General features: G+C 33.6%; 1 protein-coding gene across 1 annotated transcript in view; it reads right to left on the bottom strand.

The window, feature by feature from the left end:
- LOC104498136 (calcium-activated potassium channel subunit alpha-1-like) overlaps nucleotides 1-10,600 on the bottom strand; it is a gene marked incomplete at its 3' end in the record, with an annotated part of 35,398 nt that overhangs the window by 16,481 nt on the left and 8,317 nt on the right. The window contains exons 3-5 of the mRNA XM_010141483.1: nucleotides 8,022-8,097; nucleotides 6,127-6,297; nucleotides 4,374-4,465 (exon numbers count right to left, since the gene is read on the bottom strand). Coding sequence (XP_010139785.1) covers nucleotides 4,374-4,465; nucleotides 6,127-6,297; nucleotides 8,022-8,097 — 339 coding nt within the window. The remainder of the gene's footprint in view (nucleotides 1-4,373; nucleotides 4,466-6,126; nucleotides 6,298-8,021; nucleotides 8,098-10,600) is intronic.

Here is a 10,600-nt window from a genome sequence, read left to right as displayed (position 1 = left end):
ATCAGCTGCTTAACTCAAAGTCATTAAGAAAAAATACTAAGACAAAATATCATTAGTACTCAAGCTATATACCATTTCAGTTTGTAACTGATGAAAAAAGTCAAGCAAACAGAAAAGCATAAAACTTCCTCTGGTTATATATATACTGAAGTCTAATCTATAGACTTTTCATAACACTGTAAAAAAAGGTCAGATTTTTTCCTTCTCCACCCAAATACGTGACATCTAGCTTTTATCTCTAGTATTTGTATGCAGTAATTTGTCATTACAAACTACTTAATCTGTTTATAATGATAGTAGTTTGTCAAAAATTTAGTTTATCAAATTACCTGAATATAACTCTTTTCAAGTATTTGCTTTCTTTAGTTATTTCTTAGTGATCCTTTAAGTACCACAATGATTTAGTGAGCTATGTCCTATATAATACTGCAGATGTTTTTCAGTGTGATGAAATAATGCTTGGTGATGAAGCAATTAATAAGAGTTAATCTTCATTATAAAGTTGTCAACTTTGCATTTTAAAAGCATTTCTCATCTGCAGTAAGCATAAACGTGACTGTTAAATCTCACAAAAAAATCTGTTAGGAGTTACTACTCTATTAATAAAAATATGACAACTGTTCTACAGTGAAAGTCAGTTACATTCTTACCTACTTATACAGAAATCAGCAGAACACTGGCTAATATGTAAAGAATATTATGTGCAACATCTCCTTTGCAAAAACTATTTCCCAAAACATAAAGTCACATACTACAGAATTCATCCAGGGAAACACACAGGAAGGAGAAACAGTAGTGACTGAATTGCTCATGTAAATGGATTCCAGTATTTTCCACATTGAGTACTATCAGAAGTCACATCACTATTATCCTAACACACCTCTTAGCAGTATTAGAAAATAATATTTTTTACAGTTCTGATTGCTTCTCATGTCTGAATTTCAATAAATAAAATTTTTATTTTCTGTCTAACTACAGTCTGTTGTTTCCTGTATCATTTGTATTTACTGGTAACTACAGCATGAAGCAATTCTTTCTTGGTTCTGAGTATAACCAAAATAAGACGACAAGTTTTGCTTGCCTATTGGCCACCTGATTCTGGAGTATCAGGGCACACTACAGAGTCTTCTGATGAGCTGATCTGTAAAAAGTAGCAGTAATAGTAGTAATTTCAGTAATTAGCAGTAACCTCAATACCTATAGAGCAGATCTCACTGCTTACAAATTTGAATTTTGGTAATTTTTTTTTTCACTAGGTTGTAATTGTGCCAAAGTCACTAGCCTGCCTGCTTGTCAGTAGAAGTGTATGTTTGGTCTTGGTCACATTTTGTATGGATACATTGGTATGCACGTTGGTATATATGCTAAAGTGTGTACTTTGCTTCCAAATTCTGTATGTATGTGACTCATCTAAGAGAGAAGTAAGCTCCTATATTGTGCAAAACATTCCTATACAGTTTATGGTCCTTTAGGGACTTTATTGTCTGAAAAAGCAAAATAGAAATGTGAGATCAAACTTGCTGGTGTATTGGCTGGTTGTCTTCTTTAATACATGGAGTTTGTATAAATAATTTTTATGCATACGCTCTAGCTGCTTCTATAGTTCAACAGTTACAAGCTCACATTAGTACTGAAGCAATGTAGTGCAATCCTCTAAAACATACATAATCATATGTTAACTTCCTGACTAAATGTTTAATAATCATATAGAAGCACGTTATGCCACAGATACAGCTCATGAGGCAACATATACATACATATATATACAAATGCTACAAAGCCAATTCCATGTATTTATCTATTTTGGAGGAAGTTAAAAAGCATACACGTTTGCTATTTTAAGAGATGAAACTGTATCTTTCAACAAAATTGAGATTTAAATAAGTGTACAAAATGAAAGCAGCTATCTGGAAACTTTCTGATGTTAGGAATAGAACAACTGTAGTTTTTTCATTACGTTTGCTGCCAGAATCTATGCTTGGTTGCTCAGCTGAAGACCTTACATTGCTAATTAGTACCACATGCCCATATCCCAAGCAAAGAAAAACTTATTGGTTCTGACAATCCATTCTCTCAACACTGAATTCCAAATGAAAACTTAAATTTTGGCCAAACATAACATTTCATCAATCTTGTACTACTGACTGCAAAAGCAACATGAAACAAGGGGTGTTAATGGTTTTTTACTGTGCAGTTCCCAAGCTTAGATTTTCTGATGAAAGACCCAGATGAATAAAGGGCCTTTTTAAACTACTTAGTAATTAATAATTGAACCAGAAAACAATGCATAAAGTAAATTGAACAGCTTGTATGCTGACGACAGAGCGGAGTTTCAAATGACGAGTTATATGGGCAGTAGAGATCAGCAGAGAAAGCACTGACAACAGACTGACTTAAAACCAAACAGATAGTGCATATAAATGAAGAAGAAAAAAAAAAAGGTGAAAAAATAAAATTAAGCATGCCCAAAGCTAGCAGAAGCCTGTAATCTGCAGTTGAGTTTTTCAGGATGTGGAGTTCTGACTGAAGATCAGATCCAAGTTTAGAGACATCTGAGCAATGCTGGGTACTAGTGACAATGTAGAACTGGAGAGACTAAACCTCTGTATATAAAATAGTTTTAAACATATTCCCCTCTGCTATGACTCATTTGGAGCCTCAAAGCCAGAGGTATAAATTCCATGTTGAAAAAATTTCTCTCTTTGAGAAATCAAGTATGAATACAAATATGAAGCTGAGTAGGCCTCTGGCACAAATAAATATTTTGGGAAATTAAGGATACTACTTTATCTCAGAAATAAATTAAGGCATGTTATTATTCTGGATTAGTGAATTATGATGCAAGTTTCCAATACTAGTGTTTACAGAAATAAAAAAAGCTTTAGAGATTTGAGGGTATCTCAAAGAATGAAGTATTGAAGTTTTCAGCTGTGTCATCTAAGTGCTTGGGTATTACTGAACATAGCTTATACAATAGCATAAGCTATAACTAAAGGAAAAAAATTATTTATATACCCAGTGATGTAAAACAGTACTCTAGAATTAGTTCTGTGGGACATTTACAGTCTTTCTGCTCCACAGACAGGAAAAACAACTTGATAAAATCATATTCCACATTTAGAAAATCATGTATGGGTGATGATTTGAATGGAATAAAGTAAATAAAGTATCTTCTTAAAGTAAGGAGAGGGACAACTAATTAGCCACATTGCTTGCAGTACCTTATTTATGTTATATGGAGAGGACTCTATATAATGTCTTTAAGGCAAATATATCTCTACTAGTGAATGTCACAATGATATGTAATGAAACAAAAGATGACAACACTAACAGTGATATAGAAAAGAAAACACTGTATTGCCAAGTACATCTAGTTCATTCAAGTCTGTATCCCAGCAGATCTAGATGCTGGGAATGACAGAAAAAGCTGGTTTTAACTTGGTCAAGAAAACAAGCAGGCTTTCAATAGAAATGTAGGGAGCTAATGTGGTACAATAGCATTTAACTTTAACTACCAGGAAAAATAGTATTTTTTACGAGTTTGGGTTTTTTCCATAGCATATTGATATTAAGGCTGCTGCTTCCTCTTGATAGGTTTTATAAGGTGTGTAGATGAATATCACTTTAAAATCCTTGGCCATAGATCCTAAAATCATGAGTGCAATATCCATATGAAGTCAAAAGGAGATGTATGAGATCTGAATATGCTGTATGGACAATGAGAAACAGCATTACCAAACTTCTGACATAGTCTAACGGAATAACCCGATCAACAGAAATCTCCTATTTTGCACTTCAGCAGACCGAAGTTTTCTAAAGAACTGAGTTGTCGGAAAATCATGTGAATTATCATTGTCACTTAGTTAAGAGATCACCACATGATAATCTGATGCCCAAAACTGTGAAGTGACAACTCAACTTTGTTCCAGAAGCTAATGCACTAGCAGCATATGTTAGAATATATGTCAGTGTTGTCTTGGTGGTACCCATGTTCTCTTGAAGTAGGCACAAAACGTTGTGACTTGTACCATAGCATAGCCCAGGTCTCTAATTATAGTGTGACAACTCTCCAGTGGTAACATCTGATGTCAAGGAATACAGCGTTATAAGCTGTAAGTCAGCTATTACCACCTTCAGGGGCTCTTTAAAGTCACACAACCACACCTGGTCTTTTTTGACTTACTTTCTGCCTCGGGTTGAGTTAAAAGTCCCGCCGTATTTCTTCCGATTAAGGATGAGAGCAGCAATTTCTGGCACGTAGCGAGCAAACATTGCCTACATGCATGAAACAAAAACACAAAAAAAAAAAAGAAAATGGCATGCAGAGAGTGTTCTACTGCAGCAGAGGCAGCAGAGCCTCTTGGGATACTTACTTTCTTCCACTAACCGCACTATAGGAACCACCATATTTCTTGCGGTTTCCTATTAATTCTATGATTTCAGGGACGTAGCTGGCAAACATGGCCTAAGAAGAAGATAGGAGACAGAAAAAAAGACTAAAAAGAGAGGCCAAAGAAAGGGGGATGATGAGTATTTTCAGAAGATATGTATCTTTAAGATCTGAAAATGCAAAAGAATTAGATCTATGAAATTGTTTAAAAAGAAAGTTTTTAAAAAAGTAGAAGTTATTATCAAACAAACAAGAAGGCTGAATGTAAAAGTTGGTCTTGGAGAAGGTGCACACCTTATAAATAAAGAAAATGGTCAAAAGAGGAAAAATAGGCATACAAAACAAAACAAGAACAAAATTAATTCAAACTGGGATCTAATAATAAAATACAGTTCATTCTTCCTGAAGAGGGGAGAGGAAAAAAAACTATCCACTGCAAAAAACCAAAACCAAGTATTATCAATACTGTTACATTTATATTTTAAAAGACACTTTTGTCCCCCATTATTAGGATTCAAAGGAAGACCAAAAAAGAGATGGAATCAGGGATTATTCCCCTGTCAAGAAACAAAAAAGGTCACCCCTGCATCCTTCCTCCCACCCCCCACCAAAAAAAAGAAACAAACCAAAAAACCTCACTTTTCCAAAAGTTTATGCTTTTAAAAGGATTGGAATAACACGATAGAAAAAAGGTTTTGAGGAGAAAATAAAAATTATTCTGCCATGTTTTGTCCAACAAACATTTTCCTTGTGGCTGGATACTTCGAAGAGCTACTGCCAATTGACGTGGTCTTTGACTTCACATAACAGTGAACATAGATGGGAATGCACAAATATATATATATACATATATATGTATCTCTGTGTGTCTCATATACAGCATTCATAACATTAGCTGTATACGTATCACCTCTGTAAGATGTATGTATATGTGAAATCAACATATGAGAGTAAAGTAACAATATACATACATACGTGCACAATATATATTGTGAGTCATCCATAAAGCACTTACCTTACACAGTGTAAATATTAAAATAAACATCAGTTTTTAAAAGAATAACATTGCTACAGATCCTATAATATTACTACCACTGATAAAGAATAGTAAAGTTAATGGAAGACAATTAGTAACTTTGGTGCTATGTACATATAGGACAAAGAACATGAGAATTTGCTGATATAAAAGGATACTGGTTATGACCATGTGATAAATTATGAGTTAAAATTGTGCTACATGACATGGAAGGATGTTTGAAATTAAAGAAAATGTGGTTTGCCATCATCTAAGATCAGGCAAGCTGCTCTTTAAGGCAGTCCAAAGCCACAGTGTTTGTTGGAATTCTGGGAAGGAACACAGAAGGGTGGGTAGGGTAGGACTTCTGAAACCGCAAAGTGCCTTTAAGTATCAATAGCAACCCCAAAAATAACGCACTACAGTCAGTCACTAAAAAGTAAAGGACTACAAATAACATTATAAGTTGAAATATTAAGGCACTTGATATATTCACATGCATTACTCATTTAAACAGATTAGAAAAATTCTGAATCTACTAAACTGGACTAATTTGATAAGCTCTGCCCAAATATTTATGCATAGAAAAAAACCCAGGTGTATTAAACATATTTAAAAGTTTTATAATTGATTTAAATTCACTAAACCATTTAATTACAGCATTGAGAGATACAGGATCAAGTACTAAGGTAGCTGGAAGAATAATAATAATAGTTTTTACCAATCCCCCAAGGATGAAGAAGACCATGAAAAGGCGACCAAGGGTTGTTTTTGCATAAACATCTCCATAGCCAACAGTGGACATTGTAACCATCAGTAAATAAACACATTCCCAATATGTTAGCGGTTGATTATTTTGGAAATTTTCCCATGGATCCCCTGAGTTCTCCACCTAAAACGTACAAGAGAGCATATAATGCATTAATAGAGATGTACCACAAATTAACTATACTGGTATACGCATGTGTGCGCGTGTGTGTATATATATATAAATAATTTGGCATACAATATAAACTCATTTTTCGTGAGTTATTTTGAACAAATAAAGCACCTAACTCTGTCCCAATTGTAGCATTAAAGTTCTTTTGCCAATATGCATAGTCTTGCCACTCATACCATTTATGGAAAATATCTTTTCCATTTATCACTAAATAATGTCACTTATTAACGCAGCTAGGCAAGTTCATTTCATAGCAATTCAGAACTTTTTCAGAGTAAATCTTACTTGTAATGCAATTATACTTCTTAAAGTTGGGGGTTTTTTGAAGCATTATGTTGCTATTAAAGGCATTTGTAACTTTTCCAAGAAGCCAGCTACTGTATGTGACAAAGCTGTAAATTTATCAGTGGGAAAGGAGCATGCCCTCTAAAATTTGTTCCCCAAGTAAAAACTTTGATGTTTGAGGATTCCTACAGTAAGAAACTTATGCTAAAAAGCAAAACAAAAACCGACACAAAACCCCCACACCATCAAAACCCAAGCTCTAGAAAATAAAAATAGCATTCCCTCCATCCTGATGTAATTTTTAAAAGTTCTTTTTGTTGTTGTTGTTCAAAAAAGAGAAAATGCTGATGTTTCTCTAATTAAAATGGTATATTTGCTCAGAGGAGTGTAAAAATGTGGTCATCTGTGAATTAGAAGTATGTATATATCGTATATGAAAACATTCAAGATTTTGGTGCATCTTTAAAGTGAAAATTAAATTATTACCTGGTTAATAAGAAGATAAACACTCTGAATTTAATCTTACATAGCTGGATGCAGCTCATGCTAATTCAAGTGAAGCAAATTAAATTGCTATGGACTAACATCAATATCATTAAGTTATAATATAATATTATAAGTTATAATATTAGTTCAAAACCATTACTGTTTAACTTATTACTACTAGCAGCCTGAAATTTTCCTGAATTTAAGTTGATCATAAAATGTTCTCAAAGGACAAACACTTAACAAATCTGTAAAAGCCATCAGCTTAAAATGTTGAAAATACACTATTGACATATACCTATCATATATATGAATATTCACATTTATGAACTCGTATGTACTTCTATACTATCTTAAGTTTTTCAGGTATTGTTAGGTGTGAAATAAAAATCAATTACAAAACTCTATGTTATCAGTGACTGAAAGCTACACCAAAAAATTGAAATTTAAAAACAAAAGACAAGGAAATAATCTCTAAAAAATTGCTATCCAGACTGTTAAGAATCCCATTACTTCTCGTGGAAGTGCAGTACTTCTTTCTTCTGGTACAACCATTCATTTTTCAGGACCTCAGTATCATTTCAGCTCTGACCAGCCCCTTCTAGGAAGCACTCTGGGTAGTTACTGAGGAAACATTGCCACCTACTGGTACATTGTCATCACCCAGGAATTTGCATAGTCTGTCTCATTTTACTGCTGAAGTTAAGTTAATAAGGTATTACATATTATTGAGAATTAGTTTTGAGTAGAAGCCTAAAATCTGGGAAGCTGTGATATCTTTTTTTATTGCGCTCTGCAGATACATTATGGGACTACCGAGAGCAAGGCAATTACAGGTAATAAAGTACTCAGAGAGCAGATGATCCATGAGAAAAAGTCAATAAAGTATTTTCAAATATACTTACCAAATGTATGAACCCAGCTGCTGTCAGCCACGTGCTGATAAATATAGAGCAGAGATTCACTAGCTTGATGGAATTACTGAAAATAAACAAAGCCCAACAACAAATAGGAACTTAAGATTGGAATTTATCACACAGTTTTAATATGTACCTGTATATAACTGTATACTTTAGACTGAAAGAGTCTGATGAGGATTTCTGAAGAAAAAAATTCATCAAAAGCCTATGCAAAATATGTATTAGTTTGTCTTTACAGAGTTCACATTTGCATAGACAACTTGGAAGAAAAATTCCCACGTATTTGAGACTAGTAAGACAAATGGAAACCTTAGCTACATCCATACTCATAATCAACCAAATAGAAATAAATGAAGCTTTTTCACAAATAATTTGGTTGCCTCTCCGCACCCTCACCTTCCAGTTTTTCATTGCTATACACCTCAGCAGTTATTTGCATGTAAATAGTCTGGTACCCTGGAAGACATCCGTGCAGGTCGAATGAATTAAACTGAGCAATGTCAATTAACATTAGCTGCTGAGCACTGCATTTATACAATTGACTGATTTTTCACTGCTTCACTGTGCTTTTGACCCCAGACCTGTGGAGGCTTTAACAGCAAGAGGATGTTTTTGTTGCATACTCACCACAGTTGCACACATGGCCACAGGGAAAGACTATTTTCCTACAGTTACAGCAAACAATTAATGAACTATTGCAGCCAATTTGTCAATGTCATGCTGCTTTTGTGAAAAAAATAAATAACTTGGGTATTTTACAGTTCCTATATAAAGTCCTAAGTAATTTTCATATTATTTCATATTATTCTTCTCGCATGTACTTCTATGGACTTCTTTGTGGAAATACATTAGACTATTCATTAGACTATTTCACAAAAAAAAAAAAAAAAAGGGAAGGAAAAAGGAAAAGAGCAAGAAAAAATAAGAGTTGGGTTCAAAAGATGGGCTCTAGGCAGATTTTAAAATCTATGTTGACAGATTTAATCCAAAGATCAAAACAGAAAACCTACTTCTTGTCATTGAAGAGAACAAAAGTGGAAAAACAGTACGCTATTTATTAGTGTATGTTAACAAAAAAAAAAAAAAAAAGGCGAGAGGTTGTAACCAGAAGTGATTTTGAAGCAAGGACCTCACTCAGTTCGGCAGAAAAACAGTATACTTAAAATGTTGTGGAAGAAATATAAGTAAAAGTTGCTCCCTCTCTTCATAAAAAAATCACTATGATTTCAAAAGCTAAGGATATTCAACAAATACACAAGAAACTGAAGTCCATGTCCTTCGATGTCTAAATAATCTTACCCTTTCATGGAACTGTATTCAAAACAGCTTTAGCTTTGTTTTTTAAAACATTTCTAAGAAAGAATAATGCCTCAGAAAAATCACTAATACCCCTAAAGCAATACATTCAAAAATAATAAAAATCAGGAGAAATTCACTATCAGTGTTACTATCAGTAACAGTTTTGCAGTAAAATTAATTAATATTTCTCTTTATAATTACTTTAAGGACACATAAAACACATTATTTTCTAAACAAAGTTAAGAAATTAACTTTGAAAATTAATAAGATCATCTCCATTAAAAATATTTTTAAGAGTTATAGTCAGCAAAATCGACATCTGTGGGTACACATGTGGAAATCTGACAGATGCTGTAACGAATACTGTACTCCAAAATAACATACTAGCACTTCTGCAATTATTTAGAGTTCACCCACATCAACACATATTCCCTATTTCTCTCTTTCTTCAGGTATAGTTGATTAAGGTTCATATTTCTTGGTGATTACATTCACTCACAGCACGGGACGCTAACCAATAGGTTCCCAGATTAAACAAAATCATAGAAACCATGCTGATGCAAAGCTCCGTTTTGAAAGGCTAAATACCATCCTTCACCCGAACTTAGAAGAGGAGAGGCTCCTGATAAAATAATGTATCAGTCTCCACATATTCCGGTAGCACAAGTAAATGACAGAAGTCATTACAAGTAACTATTTATATGACTTGGTTGGTATATTTTTTGCAGATTTATTAAACATTCTGTCTCTCCTCTATGAAATATTCCTTGCTTTTCTGTCAGAGTCTAAATATAGATGAAGGATTAGTCACAAACATTTTACTCCTCTTTAAGCTCTCTCCAACATCTGTGCAAAATCCCTTACTGTAAGCTCTGTCTAAGCCTCTAGTTTTGTTGAAAAATATTAGAAAACAGTGAAGGAGAAAAATTATTCCATTAAACACAGGAACAAAAAATATTGAGTAAAATACATTTAATTTCAAATTAGGGAAACAAAGAGATCCTTGGCAGAGTACGGTTTCTAATACGCTGCTGTAAAATTTTGCTTTGACTGACTGGTTTGTTTCAAATATAATTAATATTTTTCCAAATATTAATATATTATCTAATACTCATTATATGAGCTAACACTCCCCCGCTACTTTGCTAGTCCTCTCACTGCCTTTATTTTTGCATCGTTTAGCTGCTTCCTTTGGATTCCAGTGTTTGGAATGGCCCTTCTACCTATTGTGAAATCGTATATGCTCTTTATATCTCCGTCACTAA

Source organism: Buceros rhinoceros, unplaced genomic scaffold (genome assembly GCF_000710305.1).
Source record: "Buceros rhinoceros silvestris isolate BGI_N320 unplaced genomic scaffold, ASM71030v1 scaffold11410, whole genome shotgun sequence".
Lineage (NCBI taxonomy): Eukaryota > Metazoa > Chordata > Aves > Bucerotiformes > Bucerotidae > Buceros > Buceros rhinoceros.
Note: the sequence above shows the minus strand (reverse complement) of the source record. Positions and strands in the feature narration are given on the sequence as shown.